The sequence below is a fragment of the Pseudochaenichthys georgianus genome, chromosome 5, assembly GCF_902827115.2.
Source record: "Pseudochaenichthys georgianus chromosome 5, fPseGeo1.2, whole genome shotgun sequence".
Lineage (NCBI taxonomy): Eukaryota > Metazoa > Chordata > Actinopteri > Perciformes > Channichthyidae > Pseudochaenichthys > Pseudochaenichthys georgianus.
The window spans coordinates 19,666,798-19,689,588 of record NC_047507.1 but is presented as its reverse complement, the minus strand read 5'-3'; the positions used below and the strand labels follow the sequence as shown (position 1 = coordinate 19,689,588).

The window sequence follows — 22,791 nt, the reverse complement described above, 5'->3', positions numbered from 1 at the left end:
GTGAGTGAGTAAGTAAGTTTACTTACTTACTCTCTCATTATGTCTATCTCTCTCTCTCACATAATGAGAGACTTAACAAGTGAGGGAAAGAGCCAGACATCATCAGCTCTCATTAATATTTACTTTAACTACATTCTTGTGACAAATCTTCTCTGATAATTTATTTTTCACACTTTCTCAGAACCTGGTGAGAAGCACTGCAGAGATGTTCTGTACCTTAAATTCAGGGAAAACGGTGAGGGATCAAGGATCATCATTTGGAGGAATTACTCTTTGTTAAATCCAGATCTGAAGGACTTATGCTTAGACTGAGGGCATCTGATCCCAGCTGTCATACTTGAGGAGTGAGAAATTGAACACCTAGAAACTCCGGGAGGAGGAGGAAGAAGAGGAAACTACTCGACAACTCTGCAGGAAAAGAAAGCTTTGTACCATGCATCCATCTGCTGTGCAAAATGCTTCCTACTACATGGGCCCACGTGGGGAACCCCCTCTGTCACGCACTGGCTTCCTCATCCTCTCCATCATTATGGCAATTTTTACCGTTCCGGCCATCATACTCAACGCTACAGTGATCATCGTGTCCCTCCTGCACAAGCAGCTGAGGCAGCCGCTCAACTTCGCTCTGGTGAACATGGCTGTGGCTGACCTGGGAACAGCTATGACTGGAGGGGTCCTGTCCGTGATCAACAACGCCCAGGGGTACTTCTCCCTGGGAAGAACAGGCTGTGTTATGGAGGGCTTTGCAGTGTCCTTTTTTGGTGAGTAAAAGAGAGTATAAGTTGAGTACTCTTCTTAAACTGTTCATACTATTACGGATTTATGGTTCAACATTCATATCCTTTCCAGAAATGTTACATTTAAGTACATTTTTACAAGATAACTAATTTCATCCCATACATTTTTGCTAACAACATTTTTAACAAATTCCCCATTTCCTTTCTCCTCACTTCTCCACAGGCATCACATCTTTGTGCACAGTGGCTCTGATTGCAGTGGAGAGGATGTTTGTCGTGTGTAAACCATTGGGACAGATTACCTTTCAAATAAAGCATGCGTTAGGAGGCATAGCCTTGTCCTGGCTGTGGTCCCTCATCTGGAACACCCCCCCCCCCTGTTTGGATGGGGCAGGTATGAGCTGGAGGGCGTCGGGACGTCCTGTGCACCGGACTGGCACAGCCAAGACCCTCACAACGTCTCCTACATCCTGGCTTACTTTGCTGTGTGCTTTGCCGTTCCCTTTTTCCTTATACTAGCATCCTACTCGAAGTTAATGTGGACATTACACAAGGTTAGCACGTATACATGTTGCTTCATAACAGGTGTGGTGAAAAGTAGCTAAATGCATTTAAGTACTCTCCATTTCTTTCTTTACATTTTTTACGTCATTTACTCACTATTTAATATACTACTGAGGTACAATTTCCGTATTCCCATACTAAAATGTTATACTATTAGAATCACAAGATGTATCTGAAATCTGGAGTTTACGGACTTCAAATAAAAATAATTTACATTGCCAAGAATTTGCTAAGTTTATAAAATACAGGGAATTGTTACAGATTAAACCTGTGACTCTCAACCAAGCAAAACATACATTCAGATGTCAGCTGGTAACAAGTCCTGTCAGCCTCTCAGCTGATTTTTTAAAAATGACTTTAGGCTGAAAAAGGTTAAATAACACAATACTTTTCAAAAAAGATGACACAATTGTTGATTCAGATTTATCATGTGACCCTTTGGAGGCGGCCAGAACAAATCGACTTAACTGGATATTTATAATTAGCTCAACTTAAATAATTAGCTTAACCTAACACTGCTTATTTGTTGACTTAGTATTAACAATGTGATCATACATCATAATTTATCCCACAGATGGGCCATTTTACTGCAGAATGATCACTTTTATTTTGTATAATTTACTTTTTATTGAATATACTTGCAATTGAGTATATTTTCATTGTTGTATTGGTACTTATTGTATTTGTAATACTTTTTCTAAAGAGGAATATGTTATAGCTTACAAAGCGATATGCAACGGTTGTCCTTATTGAAACCAAGGCTTTGCATTCTTGTGGTGTGATCCAAAGACCATTGGACCCATAAGTGTTTAAAACGATACTCTGCTCCCACAGGTATCCAAGATGGCCTGTCTGGAAGGCGGTGCGGTGGCTAAAGGAGAGGCGAAGGTGGCGTCCATGGTGGTTTTGATGGTCCTCACATTTCTCATCAGCTGGTTGCCTTACGCCGGCCTGGCCATGCTGGTGGTCTACAACCCGGATGTGGAGATTCACCACCTGTTTACCTGGCCAAGAGCAGCACTGCGTACAACCCTATCATCTACATCTACCTCAACAAACAGGTAATGTTACTCCACGCATAGATAATAATTGCAGGTCTCCCTTGAAAAAGAGATCGGTGATCTCAATGGGATTGATTCACCTGGTTAAATAAAGGTTTGAAATGAAATGAAAATAATTGAATTTAGCCAAAAGAGATGAACAACATGCAGGTAATAAACCTTGCTGTGAATCGGCTCTTAAATACTTAGCTCCATCTAGTGGTGTTGATGGACAGTGTTTAAGGATAAAGGTTTAGACGTTTCTACAATTTTATGTAATATTTACATGTTTTATTGGGTATACATTTTGCATATTCAAATCAACATTTTTTTGTCTTCCCTTACAATGAAATGCCTTTTTTATTCTGAATTATTTGTCAACGCTAAACAAAAAACAGAAATAATTTATGTAGGCTACCTGACTGAATTACAACATGTAACACTTTACTTGAACTCCCCCTAGCAGGTAGTTTTTATGCACAATTTAAAGATTTAAATAGTTTTAATGTATGGTATTTGTATATTATTTGTTTGTTTTAAAATATCCTATATTGACATATTATATTATTACAACAGTGTTACAACTACAACTTAATATTATTATTAAAATATAAAAAGTTATTCTTGCCCCTAACTACATCATAGCATGTTTAACAAATGTTTATATACAGTTCTGCTTATAAATGCTTAGAAGGTTAAAATGTAACATAAGTGATTGTTGATTTTGCCACATATTCTAACATTGGTGTTAAATAATAGTCAATATTATTATGGAGCATACATTATATGAATTGTATGCATTTTTTTATAATAATGCAGCTCTAACTTGCTGCAAATTGTTGTCAATATGTTTAAAGAAGACAGTATGTGTTTGCTGAACTTTTTAGGGCTCATTTTTGTTTTTTTACAGTTTCGTAAATACGCAGTTCCCTTCCTGCTGTGTGGGACAGAGCCTTCGGAGGATGAGACATCAGAGATGACGACTGTGGAGAGCAACAAAGTGTCTCCCGTCTGAAATGTATACAAACATCAACCATCTAATAGATTTCTGGCTGAAATGTTCACAATCCAGATTGCACATCTTTGTGTCACCTGACGCACACATATCAGTAACACTGTCGCTCCAATGTTTAAATGTGTTTGTATTTTTTAAATGATGGATTGATGGTTAAGACTAATATGTCTTTGACTTCACATGTACAGACAGTGGTGAGGAAAACAGTGTCATGTTTTGTGCAGAATGCAAATAAATGAGAACAGTAATTCAGCATAAATTTATTCAATGATGATCAATAGAAAATAAAATATCAGTTTCGATTCAAATAAAATCAAGGCCAAAATAAAATGAAAAATACAAAAAAATGTATTGATACAAAACCTAGAAGGTTATAGTAAAGCATTTGCTACTAAGAGAAATGATGTTTACTGAATAAAAACATTAAGGAGCAAATATCAAGACTTTCAAGTAGAGAACATTACCATGGGTCTTTCCATACGTTTGTACATATTTTACATTATCTTCTATTTTAATACAGCTTTCAGAACATTAATAGTTGTAAGAGTAATTATAATCATAACAATATGAAGAAAACTAATAGAAACGTTCAAATCAATAATGTGTTTCTCTGTAAACCGGTACTCTACCATTTTATTTTTTCCCTACCTGCGAACAGAGAAACAGTGCACCTTGAAAATATTTTTTTGAATACTCTTTCATTCCCAGCATTGTAAGGTGAGGTGTAAATGACAAATATAGATTCCACTAAACCATACACACAGTCACAAAAAGTACAAAATTGTCTCACCTTAATACACAAATCTGTTTAGAAAAAGGAGAAACAAAAGCACTATACAGTCACTTGTGCAAAGACAAACAGCTATGTGCTAATATTTAAATACCATTGGTATAGACCAAATCATCTTTTCTTTTTTCAGGAATCCCTGACATGAGGTAAAAGTAAGTTATTTTCATCTGAAGTTTAACACAACTTTTAAAAGTGTTTACAAAATAATGCATATCTTCAGTTCATCAGTACTGTATTTGCTACGAATAGTACAATGTGCCTGTTATGTGCATTGGTCCTTTTATATGACAGTCATCAACAAAAGGACTAGAACACATTTTTTTTTACTCACAAACAATTCAAAGAGCCCTTTCAATGTGCACACAAAATGGAAAACCTACATTTTCATGACAGTATTTGGTTGAATTAGAGTACAGAGCGCACTCGCCTACAAATCAAACACTCATGAACGACACATTAACCCTAAATATCCCAGGTGCTAATTCAAACTCTCAATGGTAATGCCTGAAAAAGCCCACTTCAGTTTACTTAGTCCAGTATTGTAATAGATAAATAAAGGAAAATTGATAAAAACCTAAATATACTTTATTGTCTTGTGTCCAAACTTGTGGGCTTCAGTTGCTCATTTGTATGCATCCATGTTGAGATTTCCCTCCTAGCCTCATTGGTAAAATATGATAAAAACACAAAGTCCAGGTTCAATCCCAATCTCTTTCACAGACTTGACTACGGGACACTGACAGATAGGTAAATTGAGACAATGATATGTTGTCACGTTGCCTAACGAGGTATACTGTACGCACCAGGCCGGCTGAGAGAGAAAGGGGCAGGGGGTACTAAGTATTGCTTAGCCTCTCTCCAGCATCCTGACAGCAGGACACCCTCTGTCCTTCTTCCTACAACACGTTGGACTGTTTCTGACCTTTGGATGTGTGCACGAGCCTCCTGCCACCACCCCACTGTGAGGCCTCTCACACTTTACGAAGGCTGAGATGTGATTGCCAAGATTCAGTACAAAGGTTGAATGGAATTGCACCCTCAACAAAGAGTATGTCAGGGAAAATCCCAGCTCAAGCTATGAGAAATATTTATTTATCCCTGTTATAACCATCTATCACTTCCCGTTCTTTCAGCAGCAAAAAGGCATTTCAGTAGGGGCTGACCTAGGCTTGACTCTGAAACCAACTAAAAAAGCAGCATTGTTAATGCACTATGCATCTTAAATTCTTGTGCATGCCCTGCACAAAATATGCAAACAAAGGTGTTCATCACATCGGTATAAAATTTCAGCGCTGGATCCTAAAAATGCTCCTTTAAAGGGGGCTTAACCTTATGCAACTGGTGTTGGTTTAATGAAGTAACACGTGTTCTCCTAAGCTAACAAATCAAAGCCATTTGCATATCTTGTGCAGTAGTGTTGTCACACAAGCAGAACCTCTTCAAAATGCTGTTTTCATAGGCAAAAAAAGGGTGCATATCAGCAAAAAAGGCAAATAAAAAAAGTCTGCTTTTATAGCATTACAGGAGTCACAAGGGTCCATATTGCTGATCTTTTAAATGATACATAATTACAAAATATAGAATATCTCTTTACAAAGTTTCTTTTGTTATATAATACAATTTACAGCATATCAACTAGGAAATATTAATCAGGATATTCTAACATTTGAAAATAACCTGCCTGCTAGTGCATTTATCACAAATGCTTTTGTCGCTTCAAAAGCACATATCTCAAGTTGAGTGATGCTATAAGTAGGACAGTTAGTTCCTGGATAATCTGGTACGACTCTACTGGTGCTCTTCACTTTTTTGACTCAGCTGTAGCGATCATTAAACGGTCTGCACTAAAACAACAAAGGGAACAAGTAGGAACTACGGGACGAGATATGCCTTTCTATGCTTGCATTGAAAACTTGCATGATATGCCAAACCTTAATAAAGTGACCGAGGTAATGACATCGTACATCTGATTGTCATCACCCTTAGAGAGTATCTCATACCTTTGCCAATTGGTCCATCTTTCACTGGTATCAATGTCCTCATCTCTGATTGGCTGCAGGCTGAACCGGTTCGTCACCTCCATTCCCTCAGCAGGTTTCTGGCTCTTTGTTGTGACCTCCGTTGCCGGAAGGTGGAGAACAATTAAATGAACAGGACTAATGTGTCTCTCTTCTATATGCCTTTTCTCTCCAATGTAAAAGGCACTTCTTTTGGTCAGAGCCAACAGATGCATTTCTTTTTTAAATTTCCACTGATAGTAGTCTTTTAAAGTTCTACGTTGCAGTTTTCTTCAGCCACTGCTATAAAGTCGTGATGCAGATCATCTCGTCTGCCAGGTCCTCCTCATAAGGAGCTCTAAGTTCTGTCTCTGGCTCCTCGTCGCTGTAGCTGGCTGCAGTGTCCTGCGGGTCATAGTCCCTTGGAGTCAGGATGGGGAACACGTTGACCCCGTTGGGGCTCGGGGCCATCCCTCCGTTCAGCAGGTGGCTGGCCGCACTCTCCATCTCATCTATCGTCATCTCACACGCATCTGCAATCTCGTGCTTTGTGGCAGCGACGAACTTGGGATCCTTGGCATATCTCCCAAGCCCTTCTGATATCAAAACCTGCTCCACAGAATGAGAGGAAATAAATACATAACTGTGGATTTCTGCAATCTTGTTTGACTTATCTTGCTTGTCACATTTTTATTCGACAACAGAATAAATATAACAAACGCATATTCACAATAGCTGCAAAAATAAAAGTGTTAATAAACAGTGCATACACTGGTTTACAGACACTCACAACATCACAGTCCCTTGACCTCTATCCATATTTCAACCTGTCGAAAAACTGTTGCCGCAAAATAGTAGGGACACTTTTTGATGGCAAAGATAACTTTATTTGGTCCGTCACGCCTCTCCTCCTTCAACCAATCCTTAAACTCACCGCTTCCACGAGGCTGGTGGCGCTGCCTCTCTTCTGGTGGTACTGGTTGTGGAACTCCGGAGGCACCTGCAGGTGGACGGGGGAGTACGTCCTCTGGGAGAACTCCGGGTCGTCCGTGTACCAGGAGCTCTTGCGCACAGACACTTGGCTGCTGGCGACGCTCCCCCTGTGTTTCTGGTCCACTCGGATGAGAGGAGTGTAGTATGGCGACTGGTCCTTATTGCCCGGAGTGGCGGGGGGCGTGGCCCAGGAGCGGGTGGAGCGGGTTGGGGAGAGGCGGTGGGCTCTGCTGGAGTCCAGGCCTGCTACGGCCATGACCTGATGTGTCAGGAGAGACAGGGTACAAAGTGAGCACACAGCCACATAACTATACTACTACTCCAGGAGGATTAGTGCACACCTCCTTTTATACTATTTGTAGGCATATACTATAGGTCTCAGATATATAAAAGCAGGTCTATGAAGTGTTTTGCTCAAAATACAAAACAGATCACCCCCTAGCCATGCCTCATACCCCTCTAATTCAGCCGAGACGAGAGCTTATGCAGGACAATTCTACCCAGCTAAATGCTGCCGTGATGAAACACCATATTATGTTCCAAACCACATGAAGGATTATTTCTGAAACAGGATGAAGCTCAAATGCTTTTTCTCTCACGGGTTTACCACAAGGTGAGTTCCTTTTACTATTTCCTGCTTTTTTACACATACTCTCTCCAGTACAGCGTTAGCTCGGAGTGTTAGCGATGCTTGCTAATGTAAACACAGACCATATTACTTCCAAAATAGCACATTGTTTCTGACGTTTCTTATAAAGCCAGCCCACATTTCTGATATAACGTCATATCAGCAGCAAATCTGGATCAGCTCCATTGTACCCCCGTTTTTAGAGATGTGAGTAAGGAGGAAAAGAGAGAGGGTTGTATTTTGTGTGTGTCTACTGACACAACGGGGACACATATTTATGTATAAAAGATATCAAAAAGTGCATTTTGCATGATAGGGGACCTTTAAATAACTTTAACTAAATGTACATTTGATATAATTCATCATAGAAGGGGAATTATACATTCCATGCAAGTCAACAAGGTAGTGTTCAATACAATGTGAGCAGCAGTACGGTGAGGGGGCCTGGTGCCTGTGTTACCTGTTGCTGCATGAGGTGCAGTGGCAGAGCAGTGCGCTGGTGTGGAAGCTCGTCCTGGCTACCTTGTCTGCGCAGACACTCAAAGTTGAAGGATGGCCTCCTGTGACCTGAGCGAGTGAGGAGTGGACAGTGAGTGAACACGTGCAGGAAGCTTCGACAGCATGCAACACTCAACGAACATTAAACGGTGAGTGGGTACATCATACAGTAAATGTAGTGGTATGAGTGCATTAAGAAGCTATTTTACGCCTTGCATATACACATGTTTTTGGAACAGTAGGTTTGTAGGCAACTTGTTATTTTTTGTTCCAATCATTTGCTTTTACCTACTATGAAGTCATTATTGTGTTCTCTATAACATTGTGAGATTTGATTATAACTTAAAAATAGTTTTTTCGCCTCTTCCTGCATGTAGATGATGTGTTATCTGTTATGTTTCCATATGTTTAAATAGTGCAACTTAATTATTAGTGTGTGTTACAGGGGATGGGGTCTGTTATAAGACACAGGAGTAACACTCTACCAATATTTGGACTCTACATCCTACATTATATGGCAGGACATCTTTGTGTCTCATTGAACCTAACATGTATAACATATTGGTATGAAGACATGTTGCAGGATGAAAAAGGGTCAAGACCTTGAGGTGTGGCAGGCAGTAACCGTCTCTTTGGTGACCTCCGTGAGTCGCGGTAAAGCAGCTGCTCGTCATCGTCATAGTAACTGTCAGGGTGATGGTAACCTTTGGGAGTCTCATACTCGGTGTCACTGTTGGGATACCTGTCAACACAAACAATACAGATGTTGGACGACAATGATTTTGGACACACTTTTATGAAACCATTTCCTTTGGGTTAAGTTTTATGGTTCTTTAAAGACCTTAGTACATGCTTCCTTTTCTGAGTGCAACTTAATGAAAATGTAGTCGTCACATTAGGTACAACTTAAATTGCTACATAAGTAAGAGATGTACCTCTCTCCTGAAAGCATACTATCGTCTTCATAGAACTCCTCCCCGCTGTAATACTCCCCGGAGAGCCGGTCTTCTTCAAACTCCTCCTCCCTGCGGATGGTGGGATGGTGTCCATCGACTCCATGCGACCTGAAGAGAGCGCACAGGGATCAGAGCGTTCACACCGCTGCTGTTCAGCGAAGTTACTAAAATATGGCCATGCACTGCCATGCAGACGCAAGCAATGCAACTGACCACCCTTATTTGATTGAATACCATCCACAGCCAAACCAAGACAACAGGCAGAAGATTTGAGCTGAGGAGCATCACTCTGTCTTCTCATCACCTCTTCTCTTTAGAGGTGCTTCGTTAGTTGAGTTAAAACACTGATGTTTTCTGGAGTGAATAAGTGGACTTTTTAGGGCATATAAGCATTAAAAAAGGTGACTAGATTTACAAATAAACATTCTCAAACACTTCCCTTGTTTGTAGGTCCTTCTTCAAAGCAAGCACGTCACTTTGTCACATGCATATACTGTAGAGGGCCGCTCTCAGCAATATGCCGCCCGCTAACGCTCATGTTATTGCTAATTCAAAGCATCGACACAACTGCTTCACAACAGAGGCAGATGACAACCAGACAAATGACTTGCCAGCATACAGTATAGCACACAACACTGACTTAGTGAGGATGCAACCATTCCCTGGATGAAACAAATAACATAAAAATAAAGTCCTTCTTTTGCTTTAAAGACATACCGCTGGAGCCAAACCTAGAAAAGCAACATACCTAACATAGGTCTCATAGTAGCGCCTTCTGTCCCAGAGAGCAGAGGGATGGTTGAGAGAAAGCATTTTGGTTAGGAAGGAGAAAAGGAGGAGAGAACACAGAGAAAAGGGCAGAGAAAGCATGACATATATATCATACAGTATATGAAACATATACAGCATTCTCATATATATGTATGAGGAGGAGAGCGTGTGATGGCAGGTGTTGACGCAGGTGTTGGGTGACAATTCCATTTTCTACTTATGAGATAACAAACAATCTAAAACTCATTACTCTTTTGTAAAGTGGCAGCAATGAAATTGTCCCCCAAACGTATTGGGTACTAAAGAAAAGACTGGAGCAGCTGACTAAACAGGGCATGGGAAATCAGGAGATAAGTGCACTATTGATCACTTGTGAAATGAACTGTCAGTATGAGACTAGGCTTGTGATCCATTATGAAGCGAAGGGTTTACAGTACAGCAAAGGGTTGTGCAAAGGGAAGATTTGATAAGAAGCTGGGTCCTGCCTGTGGGGAAAAAGTACTTTCAACAGATAATGTCCTTCTCAGGGAGCACAACTAATGGGTTTTTTTTATTTCCTGCATTGGATACGTCAGTCAGATAGCTGCATGGCAGTGTCAAGTAAACAATAAACAGATGAAAAACTTCTGAAATCAATGACATTTCTACATTTGGCAGGGTCAGATATAAAGAATGTACTCAGAGACACAGATCTGAATCCACGTGTAAGATTTTAACTACAGTGTTTCTGCAGCAGATCAAGCGTTGATGATCAGCGTGTGGTTACCTTTGACCCTGGGGGGTCTGGGGCTTCTCGTAGTCGTAGTAGGAGCTGCGGAGACCTGGGTAGCCGTTGGGTGGTGCATGCTCATAGTACCGATGGTGTCCTCCGTTAGGCAGGCTGGACACGTTGGCGTTGTTGAGGTTGATGTTGGTGGATTTTGGAGATTTGCCGTAGGAGTTGTGGTGGCGGTTGTGATGGTGGTGATGTTGGTTGGGGTGGGACATTGCGTTAGCTCGAGATAGGCGTCCCACCGGCTGGTCCATGTGGGCGTAGTGGGGCGGAGGCTGCACCTGCAGAGGTCTCTGCGTGGCGTTGGTCTGGTGGCCGTTGGATCGCCGATGACCACCGTTCATGAGATGGTTACCGAAGAGTCCCCCGTTACGCTGTGGAGGAACGCTCAAAGTAAAACCACTTTCTACTTCTCACAAAGAAGCACAACTAATGTTTAATTGATGTTAAGGCTCAGGGTTTCAGAAATGGTATGAGCAAATATAAGTTGAAAAGCTGGTTTCATGGCACATGACGTGAGCAAAAATGTTTGTAGTTTTGAATTGAAATGAAGAAAAAACAAGCCAAAATAAATCTAATTAAAGCTACATATTTGTAGAAATATAAACTAGAGACACGATGACAACTATATATTTAGCTCATCAATATTTTCTTTTACATGTACATTAAGAAACTTTTTAAGCACAATATTTAATGTTGCCACAAACATTCCTCCTGTCATGTAAAATTAAATCAGTTACCCTATAAATTTCCTCGTCTTCCTCTGGAATAAAGTCTACTAGCTCGTCATCCTGCAGATCACATGATATCGCTCGGCGAATTTCGGGCCCGATATCATGCAGGGTGCGAAGGCCAGCCTGTAACCATGACAATAAGAGAGCTAAACGCTACAGTGGGGACCTTCATCTCACAGCAGCAAATCTGACAACACAGTCACAACCAACACACACACACACCTGCGCTGAATATGCAACAGCTGACAGTAACAGTACTGACAGACAATGAGACAGACAGATGTGCTCCCCATAATGCAACCTGCTGAGAGGCTTACTCACAGCAACCAGCTGTGCTTTGTGGTGGAAGTATAATTTCCTTCCTTTTCTTTATTTTGGTGATGTTTTTTTAAACTAAATTAGCACAATATACACAAAAATGTCCTTATAAACAAATTAAAAGTTGGTTATGTTTACGGTCAATGATACAGATATATGGGGGTACACTGTAGCCATATATCATATATTATATAAAGGTAACAGAAATGGCGACAAGCTCGTGAATTTCATGAGTGGATGAGGAATTGTAAAGCAGACGATGACACACGCTTAACATCAACATTGATGATATTTAGAGACGCAGAGACATAAATAACAAATGTACACATTGGGAACATGAAAAAAAAAAAACATTAACAGATTCATACTGTACACCAAGACCATGAACGTCCTGCTGGATCATAAACCATAACATTAGCATACTTAATGATATTTAATGAAATGCACAAAAAAGACACATTTTACAGGTTGACACGACACAATTGCAATGCTTGAAAATCCATGTTTTCCCACAATTTCAAACAATCTTTCTCGCGTAAATAATACACACACAAACTGGGCGAGACTCACCTGTAGAGCGATAGCTGTGTTGTTCTGCGTCGGGTGAGCACCCACCAGGCCTTCCTCTTTACGTTTCTTGAATTTCCTAAAGTAGTCCTGTATCAGGAAGGTGGCATAGAACTTCCCCACGGTTACCTCATCATCTGAGTGAACAGACCACACAAATGCTTCCTGTGTCAGCAGGTCACTACACACTGAACCCTGGGAGAGAGAATGAGACACTCTTCTCCCCTCTCGTCCATACTGTTACAAACTGTGGGTCCATCACCTCGGGACGGCAGACAAGTCAGACAATCTTTAAGCACAAAATGATTTGTATTGTTACTATATACATCCATCTTGATGGAGTATATACTGTACCTTAATATGCACCACATTAATTATTTTACTTCATAACTTTCATGTGAGTTTGCATATATCTAAATCTGAACAGCTTTGGATGATAGGTTTAATAACATATTTCTAATTTAAATGACATTTAATTGTATTAATATGACTGATTTAAGATGTGAGTAATAACTATTGTAACTCCTTCCTTACTGTTGCACTATGAGGAAGACAGAATAAGCAGAATCAAAATCAGATAGACTTCACATACACATACAGGGTTATAAAATACTGTTACTCTTTAACTAGCACCGAGTGATTGGCAGTTAAATACAGGCTGCAAAATAGAGACTTTAACATATTTAAAATATATAATCTATGTTCTACAACTTGTAACCTTGTAATATATTAACACTTTTGAGATTGTTAAGTGGGAGTAGGGTGCATGAACTAAATATTTCGTAATTTATGTCAGAGAATGCCATTTAATTGACTACTTTAGCACATGCAAGCAAGCGGATCTACAGAATGCATCATAATGTACATGTCAGTGTGTTTGGGTAAATGCACCTATTCATGCCGATGTTTGCCTTTTAGTTATATGTGTATGTCGTCAGATATTGCACTTAGAACTGTGTATTCATATCCTCTTGCATTATGTATTTTTGTCATATTTTGATTTATTTTTTCTAAGTGTGTGAGAATCATTCTGAAGCAGGGGTCTGAATCACTTTGAACAAGCGCGCTGGGGACAGAGATCGGAGAGAGGCAACACTAGTTCCATGCCACCACCCTAAAACAGAACTGCTTCAGAATATTCTGAAGTGCGCCAGAGTTTTGAATACAGAGATATAAAAGTGTGAGAAGAATAAGCTGTGGAAGCCCAAGCAGTGAGAAGAGGACAGATATTAAGACAACTGAGTGGGACAGAGAAATTGAGAAAGGAGAGAAAGAGACAGGTAAATAGGAAAAGAGAGAGAGAGGTTAGTGAGAGGACAGAGCATGCACTTGCACGTTGTCTACAAGGCCATGCAAGCCCAAAGCCCAGCAGACAGTCAGTGGCCTCCGTCAGCATCCGGGGCAGGAGGAGGACACACATGGATAAAAACACACTGCTGAGGGGACAACTAGGAGAACATGAGCAGAGCAGAAACAGCACAATACAGCTTTACTTGTGTGTGAGAGTTAATATGTGTGAGCACGTTTTTATTTGAGGATATAGTTATGAAAGAGTAGTTTGGAGATTCCTGTAATTTAATGCAACAGCGTACGGTTAGTGTGTGTGTGTGTGTGTGTGTGTGTGTGTGTGTGTGTGTGTGTGTGTGTGTGTGTGTGTGTGTGTGTGTGTGTGTGTGTGTGCTGCTTTAGCTTGGTTTGTGTGTCAAACTATAACAAAAGGACCAGGAGGTGTGTGTGTGATTTCACTAACCACCAGCAGGGGGCACAACTTGATCCAGGAGCTTCATGCTGGTTCTCTTCCAGATTTTCTTGATGACAGCTCGCAGCTCTTCGTTGGACTGCTCTAGATTACCTGCACCACAGGGAAACAAGCGTCGCTGAGAAACCAGCAGTAACAGCCATCTTAACTCCTCACAAGCATGTTATTACTGGTAACAGAGCATCAGCAGTGTTGTATGTGTTTTAAGAGAGTGTTCTGGGTTTTATATTTTGCTCATACCTTCTGTTTTGATCTTCAGGGCAGTGCGCACCAGTGCGAACAAAGTGGCGTTAAACATGACCGTGCCGTCACTGTTTAGAGGCATGTTCATAGCTACCAGCCTCTGAAAGAAGAGCACATCGAGGTTTTAAATAAGGTTGAACAGTCCAGCATAATGATAATGATCAGCATTTATGTGTATGTTTTATAAAAAAGATTATAAAATATGGGAGGAGCAGAGACCTTGCAAGCGACTCTGTGAGGGCACAGCTTGCCGAAGCCGAGAGGAGGCTGGATGCGACGAAGAAGTGTCACAACATCCAGATGCTTAATTCTGCCCCTGTGAGAAAAACAATCAGATGTAAAACCTGTACTGGGACAAATCACTGCACAGAAACATGACTGCGAAATACTGTACTATATATATATATATATATATATATATAATAAATGTACTTTAGGTAATAAAGCACATACTTGGCCTCGGGGTCATACTCTGACCAAATTCTTTTGAATTCATCGAGGTGGTGTGGACCAAGAATGGACCAATCACGTGTCAGATAGTCAAAGTTGTCCATGATGACGGCCACAAACAAGTTGATAATCTGGAGGGGCACAAGAAGATGGTCTCTCACGTACATTTGCTTAGCATTGTGTGGCTGTTAGTGTTAAGCAATCGAGGTTTAAAAACAATCTAACAGCTCTTGTAGAAAGGGCTGTGAATTGTGAATGCTACATAGTTTTCTATGAGTCTTGGAGACTAGATCCTTTAAACTAAATGAAAAAATAGACATACATTGTTGTTGCATGAGTGGGGATTTGTTTTTGTGCTTGTATGATAATTGAAAAGGAACTATTCATCTATTATATTAACGATCCTTCTTTAACTGTAGCAAATGTATACATTTAAAATCGTTAATCTTACGGTCCTCTTGTGATACTGGTATGAAAAACAGTGCAGAAGGTAATAATACACCGCAAATACTGCACTTAATAAATAAGTACTAGCCAAATATTGTTAAATGTGTGTGATTACCAAGAAGGCGCAAAGCATGTAGAAGCTGATGAAGTAAATGATTGCAAATCCACTGCCACACGTCATCTCCTCCCCGGGGTTGTAGTCGGACTCTGGGTCACACAATTTCCCTGCTATACAGGCCAACATGATCTCCTGCCACGCCTCTCCAGTGGCACATCTGGACAGGCATGAAAGATACAAAATGATTACTTAAATAAGTGACCCAAAAAGAACACTAAGAACACAGTGAGTCCGTTTCCTGGTGACCCCTGACTCCAAAGTCCTTCACACCTGAAGAGGAGGAGCACAGCCTGAGGGAAAGTCTGGAAGTTGTTGTTTCTGTTGATGTGTGTGCCGTCCACCATGGCAACCTTTCCAAACACCTGAAGCAGACATATAGCAAACATACAATTACCCATGACCCTACCAACTCCAGAAAAACCTCTTCTATCACACAGTGTTACTCACCTGCATGCCAATGACAGCGTAGATGAAGAACAGCATGGCTATCAGAAGAGCAACATAGGGCAGCGCCTTTAGGTCAAAAGAGAAAAAGAAAAAGGTTTAATATGGTAATATTCCCTCGGTAGCAGATCAGGTAATCGTTTCACTGTGCCTCACCTGGAAGGATTTGATAAAAGTCCAAAGGAGGGTGCGAATGCCTTCCCCTCTGCTGAGGAGCTTGACCAGTCGCATGACTCGAAACAGTCGAAAGAAGGTGATTGAGATGCGAGCGCTGTCCTCCGTGTTCTGTGGAGAAACAGAACAGAGTCAGAGGACAGGAGAGGAGCCATGCATGAGGAGAACACAGAGCACCTGGCTGCGCTTCACAGCACGACAAGGTCTGAACTGAGACCCCGGTCAGAAACATATGGGCTGAGAAAGCACTGCGTCTTAAGGGCAAAAGTGCCTGTTTAGAGCACACCCATGCATTTTGCATTTGAGCATGAATTTGTTTTCTGCTCATGTGGCAACATCTATTAAGATTCAAATAGCAGACATGATATACAGTAAATACAAAGCTGCAGATTCTGGCAAATATTTGATAAAATCATAATCCAAGAGTGTCTGAAGCAGTGTAGCTCCAGCTGATATGTTTCTGTAATGCTGCGTCTAAAGCACTGTCAGGCGCCTTGTCACTGTACGACCTACAGGGAAGGAAGCAAGGAGGCAAGCATGCTGGAGAAAACCTTGCCATACAAGCATGGCACCCTCAGTCCAGAGTCACTGCATGCAGAGTCACAGTGGGGCCAACCCGAGCGGGTCGGCCAGGAGGTTCAGAGGTCAACCTGATCCCAGGGCTCACCCATGGGTCCCCACCCCACGCAAGTATGGTGGCAGAGACCATGAAGCGGTGTCAACAGCACAAACGTGAGGAGCGGCACAGAAACCGCTCCCACCTAACAGGACACACAGCGTCACGTTTGAGTGACACACTATCTTAAGAAATATGTCCAAACATTAAGGAAAATTAAAAGCGTATCTCTTTAAAAAAGAAGTATATACAGTATGCAAACAAAACAAATGCAAGAAAAGAACATTCAAAGAATGGGAACATACCATGAGAAAGTAAATAAAATAGAACATAGCCAAAGATCATAGGAGGTATAATGGAAACATGTCAAACCAGGAAATGCAGATCTAAACATGGCATGGCCCTGAAAGGGAGGAGGGGAAGGGAGGAGAGGGGGTTTGGGGGAGGAGCATCTTACCCCCTGCTCATCCACCACAGGTGTCTCCGTTGGCTTTAAAATCAAAGACCTGCATTAATGACTTGTACAGAGCCCGCAGGTCTCACACACATAATATGGCCAAACATATAAACATCACATTGGAAACGTTATCACACAACGGCAGCACACGTGAGACGCAGACAGAACAGAGTCACTACTCCTCTCATTGACGAGACAACACTGTCTTATTGTTACACTATGACAAAGACAGACATTCATTTATCACTGTCTATGTACACTTCATTTAAGGACAGACATAAACACATTATCGTAAGACTTTAAACGCCTGCCACACAACAGGTTTACAGCTTAACATTCCTATGTAGGACTCGCAGTCAGACTGACATACAACATGAAATGACTTCATTACTTATTAACATGTAAGACTGACATACAACTTTATCACTCCCCCGGTGTAATGGTCATTACTGATGGGATTGAATGGATGTTATGGTTGAAATGTCTTCACCGCTCTCCAGACAACGTTAATGAGAAGTTAACTGACTGACAATCAAGTATTTTTCAACACACCCTCAGAGTTATTGCAATTCATGTCATTAACAATAAATCACAGTATATCGGCAGTATTAAGCGAGCATTTGTTCATATAAAAATGCAAAAAGAAATCGTTCAGAGGTGAAAGTTAAATTCAACCTGTACAATGATATTTTTATAAAATAATTGAATAAACTCAGCACTGAAAAGAGTCATATGAAAACAAAGAGATACTCCAGACAGATATGGCTTTGTTCAAATCCCTCAGCGCGATACTTCACAAAATGAGGTGCAGAATGAGCAGAAATCATAAAATGAAATAAAAAAATGAGCTTGAGGAGGTTCTTTAGGTAATCCTGGCCACAGCCTTGATGGAGCATGCGCTGCTGGGGAAGCACTGCACGCACACGCAAGGCATTTTGAGGATGAGGAGCCGTTGGTAAAGTCATAGCAATACAGCAACTCATGCATGTCAGTAGTGCCCTGAAACAAAACTGCCATAGCAGGGCGCTCTCACAGGCCGGTGCAGAAAGAGGTGAATGAACAACAGAAGAGAGAGGAGGAAACCCAGAGAGAGAGAGACCAATACTGGGTCAGGAAGTAGAACCAGACAGTGCGAGTCATACTGGATGAAGAGGAGAGGCAGAGAGGTGTGAAGAGTAGAGAGTTACTGTAGGAGTGTTCATGCACCTGACTGGAGTCTACACACCTGCGCTACACATGAGCTCCACTCTGAGCTTTAAGAGCTCACTACAGGAAGACAGAACAAAACACAGAGACAATCACTCACAGAGACACAGACACAAGATCATCAAAGAACCTCAAACTCAGCTCCATCAAACCACCATCAGTGTAAGTGTACAAAACCAGGTCTAATTCAGTGGTTTACTGATTCTTACCTGATGACTGTATAATAAAAAAGATGCTGAGACTTTTACTTTAATTTGTGGACTGTACATTAAGACTAGTCTGTTTTAATCTCTCCAAGTAACTGTTTCTATCAATGACAGTACGCGTATTAGTTTTTCCTAATATGATCGCATTGAATAAGAAATCTGTGAAGTTGCAGTGGCCTACACAACCTTAAGGAAAGTAGATGATATTACGTTAACGCAGTTCTCAGCTTTTCAAGGAGTTGAGCTCCACTGATTCTATATTAAAAATCTCCTTAATGTTGTGTAGGATGGACTTTTCCAAGCTCGGAGCTTCAGGGCCATTCTGTCTGGAGGGTAAAGAAAGATCGAGGAGTATGGCAAGAGAGAAAGGGCAAACTTCAAGAGGCTCTGTGAAAACTGACCGGAGGGGAAGGGAGTGAATGGCCGCGCGCCATCTGTATGAGGCGGGACATGGAGAGGATGTTAATGGAGCAAGGTGAATGGCTAACACTTCCCAGCATGCATTTGGAGAGGTCACAGCAGTCCAGTGAGAAACTTAACAATCACACAGCCTATGACTGGAATGGCAAGCAAGCAGCTTAAATTAATACATCAAAAAGCCACTACAGATCAGCTTTCAGATATGTTTTGATAAAGAGTTTCATATCTGATCCGCCAGTTTGCTTTATGACACAAACCACATGCAATGCAAACCACAAGTACATTTAAATGATGGATAAAATGCGCCTCACAAGAATGACTATTAAAGTCCTTGTGAAATTGATATTATGCCCCCAACCTTCACAACACACATGTTTATACATACAGCACACCTTAAAGTATAGGCTGTATACATGTTAAAACACACATGCATAACAATTAAACCTGCACACGCCATATGTTTTAAACAAAGTTAGTGCTCTTTTATACACTCATGCAGACACACATTTAGGAAAACAAACTGAGAAAACATGAATTATAACTCCAGAAAAACAGCACTGCAGCTCAGACGTCAGGGCACTCAGGAGGGGGCGGGGGGCCGGTTGAGCAGAGAGTCCCCATCATCACTTAACTATTGATTCTGGTCCTAATCTGTTTCTGGGGTTTGTTTGTATCCTTGACTTCAAAACTGACTTTCTTTACCATTTTAATAAACTCAAACTAAACACAACAAAGTCCTTTACAGACTTAAGTCATTGTTTTAGGTGTTTTTGTGAAGAGCAGAGCCATAAAGAGTTGAGTATTTTGTAGTTGGTTTAAGTAAAGAAGTAGTTATCTTATTTTTATCGAGCCTTGACATGAATTTCAAAGAGACTGACTTTGATTAATACTGAAATACGCTTAAAGTAATTACAATTCAATCTATTTGATACTGTTCTAACAAAAACCTATTTCTGAGTCAATAACATTTGATGACCAATGAATCCACTATAAGGGGTCCCGGAGATAAAGTTGTTATAGACAACAGGTCACACACACACGACGTTGTTGTTCATTGCCATACTTGCCTCTACAAGTTTCTATGAAAACAAAACGGACAAAAGTAAGAATTAGAAAACGTCATCATTAATCATCCTGCTCAAAACAAACATGCAGTACAGGCCTCAGATCACAAACAAATGTGAGAGGCTCCTGTTTTTGTTGTGTAAAGGGTTAACAGTCAGCATGTTCAGCAAACATTTTTTTATATTTTCTGCAACAAACAGTACTGCAACAGATTGAAAATAAAACATTTAGCAGAAGGTAAATTCCAACGACAGACTATTGTGCTGTAATGTAACAACAATAACAATAGGACATAAATGAAGATCAAACTGAAGCTTTACAGAATAAGCCAATGGCGCTTTAAAACTATAAATGCCTACGTTATAGCATGCAAAGTACCATAATAAATATAGAAGCTCATCATTTAAAAAGGCTACACTGAATACACTGGATAAGTGTTTCCCAAAGTCTAAAGGGACATCAAGTGATTAAAGACAATAAATAGTTGTTTTCTTCTTTTTGAAATACTACCTAGTTTTACTTCTTAAGGACTGAAAATATCCCTTAATGAAAGAAAAGCCAGAAGAAGAAAAAACATAGTTTCACTTTCACGGTCCTGGAGACAAAGAGGCTGGGAACCGCTGCACCAGAGGTTGAGAAAACATCTTACAAATGCCATGTGGCTTTTCTGTAAGGCTTCAGTTCAACTTGAAAAGCAGAATAAAGAAGTACTTACATTAACTTCAGTGATAGCAATATCGACGACACTACCGACAACAATTAAGGCATCGAATGTGTTCCAAGCATCAGCGAAATAGTGCTGTTAAATCACGACGGTACATATAAGGGAGGTGAGGGAAAAGATGGAAGCAAAAGACCATGAAGAGAAGGAGAGATGATCAGAAGAGTAGATTCATTGAAATGGCAGGGTCAGGAGAGGACAAAAAGAGAGAAAAAAGGAGAAAAAGTGTTAAGATTTAACAGATAAAAAGCCAGAAGTTAGAGTCCTGCCATGGAAATCCACAGTGTGGGCCGAGGGGGCCCGAAACAGAGAGAGGTCGGAGGGCAGCGGGGCTCGTTGCAGCTTTACTTACATCAATCTCACTGAGCACAATGTCTACTATGCTGCCCATCACAACCATGGCGTCGAACACATTCCAGGCATCCCCAAAATAGCCCTAAGTGAGGTGGAGCGAGCGGTGGGCAAGATGGATGTGAGATCAGCACAAACAAAACGTCTTTACTCTTGCACTGAAATAAAAACAGCCTAATAATTTCAGAAACACAGAAACCACTGCTGGCTACTTCAGCTGAAGTGCTCACTGCATTATAGTGCACGGAGATGTGCAGAATGTGGTTGATCTGCACCAAATTCATGTTGATACTTAAATCACATGCAGAAACACTGCTGCCAACAACTGGACAAACAGTGTTGGCTTTTATATTTAATTAAAAGAAAGTCGCACTGCACCCCACACTGTCTCTTACTAGCAACCTGTCCTTCTTCGCAACACAGAGCTGTTGGCCAGGCAGTCGAGGGTAAAGTGAAAAAAAAAGATTACTGACGCACCCTGCTCCACTCTTACACATAAAGGTAATAGTTTGTCATTTGATCTTTTACTGAAAGTTAGATGGAAGCGCTTGTCTGTGAAGACATTTGCGGGGGACTCACCCTGGGCTTGAAAGCGATGAGTTTGAGAACCATTTCCACAGTGAAGACAGCAGTGAAGACCATATTGAGAATGTCCATTACGTAGTTAAAGAGCGCTGACTGGCCGTAGTGCTGCAGAGAGGAGATGAAAGGCACGGGAAAGGAAAATAAAAAAAAGGGAGAAGCTTGTATTCTGATGTGCAGTTTATTAATTTTGCACTAAACAAAAAACCTGGTCAAAATTATAAAAAAACAAACAAATTGTACAATAAGAACAAATAGCTTTAAGAAGACTTCCATTAAAGCCAGTAGATGTCAAATATGTATTAAATTACAGTGTGGTTGAAAGTTTAAGCTTTATAAGACGAGAGTAAGACAGTCAGAGGGGAAATGTGTGTTGCTTTTAGTCCATTTTTCTCTTTTCCCTGCATCCTGCATTGATGTCTACCACAGTATTTATTTCAGATAAAAACCACTGGAGGGAGCCAAAATGAAACATTATAAAAGTGTTTAGCTAGCACCAGGAAAATAAATTGCTAAAGTAACAAAGGCAGTTAGTACTTCAAAGTCAGTTAGAGCAAAAAGCTTGGTGAAGTTAAGATATTAATACAAAAATATATTTTTATTTTCATCCATACCGGTGAAACTATCTTTGCTAAATATCTGCCATCAGCGTGTGATACATTCTGATGAAATCTTTATGAGATGTAGACATGTTTAAATACATATATTAGAGGATGTTGTAAAACTTACATAAGAATTTTAGTTTTATATTAAACATATCAATCACAATAATGACACGTATGTTAACTGATGACTTCTTACCTGTACAGCCAGGCAGAGCGTGTTGAGCATAATGAGCACAAACATGATGTACTCAAACCCCGTGGAGTTCACCACGTACCAGAACTTGTACTGGTACGGGTTCTTAGGGATGTACCTCCTCAGTGGACGGGCCTTCAGAGCGTACTCCACACACTGACGCTGCACGGAAACACACAAAGACGGTTTCAGTGCTCATTTATTGACACACCTCTTACATCTCAGTCCAACCTCGACTTTTTAACTTAAGAGACTTACTGAAGCCTATTTTATTTTCTGTTGAATAACTTGAAACCAGTATATTTGAACACACACAAACACACTGCTTTCAATTTCCCACATTTCGTGAACCCC

General features: G+C 40.7%; 1 protein-coding gene and 1 pseudogene across 2 annotated transcripts in view; one reads left to right on the top strand and one right to left on the bottom strand.

Annotated features, from left to right (window-relative positions):
* The first annotated feature begins 433 nt into the window (after window positions 1-433).
* LOC117447390 (parapinopsin-like) lies at window positions 434-3,400 on the top strand (annotated as a pseudogene).
* Window positions 3,401-3,657: 257 nt separating this feature from the next.
* Window positions 3,658-22,791, bottom strand: part of cacna1da (calcium channel, voltage-dependent, L type, alpha 1D subunit, a) — a 68,341-nt gene continuing 49,207 nt past the window's right edge. For both annotated transcript variants that reach the window (XM_034082617.2, XM_071203137.1), the window contains 20 exons: window positions 22,441-22,599; window positions 21,637-21,747; window positions 20,701-20,784; window positions 15,998-16,126; window positions 15,845-15,910; window positions 15,668-15,759; window positions 15,395-15,554; window positions 14,836-14,963; window positions 14,602-14,698; window positions 14,380-14,482; window positions 14,131-14,232; window positions 12,384-12,517; window positions 11,502-11,618; window positions 10,756-11,135; window positions 9,967-9,993; window positions 9,198-9,326; window positions 8,865-9,004; window positions 8,225-8,331; window positions 7,078-7,395; window positions 3,658-6,752 (listed from right to left, as the gene is read on the bottom strand). In XM_034082617.2, the coding sequence (XP_033938508.2) occupies window positions 6,447-6,752; window positions 7,078-7,395; window positions 8,225-8,331; window positions 8,865-9,004; window positions 9,198-9,326; window positions 9,967-9,993; window positions 10,756-11,135; window positions 11,502-11,618; window positions 12,384-12,517; window positions 14,131-14,232; window positions 14,380-14,482; window positions 14,602-14,698; window positions 14,836-14,963; window positions 15,395-15,554; window positions 15,668-15,759; window positions 15,845-15,910; window positions 15,998-16,126; window positions 20,701-20,784; window positions 21,637-21,747; window positions 22,441-22,599 (2,889 nt within the window). In that variant the 3' untranslated portion in view covers window positions 3,658-6,446. The remainder of the gene's footprint in view (window positions 6,753-7,077; window positions 7,396-8,224; window positions 8,332-8,864; window positions 9,005-9,197; window positions 9,327-9,966; window positions 9,994-10,755; window positions 11,136-11,501; window positions 11,619-12,383; window positions 12,518-14,130; window positions 14,233-14,379; window positions 14,483-14,601; window positions 14,699-14,835; window positions 14,964-15,394; window positions 15,555-15,667; window positions 15,760-15,844; window positions 15,911-15,997; window positions 16,127-20,700; window positions 20,785-21,636; window positions 21,748-22,440; window positions 22,600-22,791) is intronic.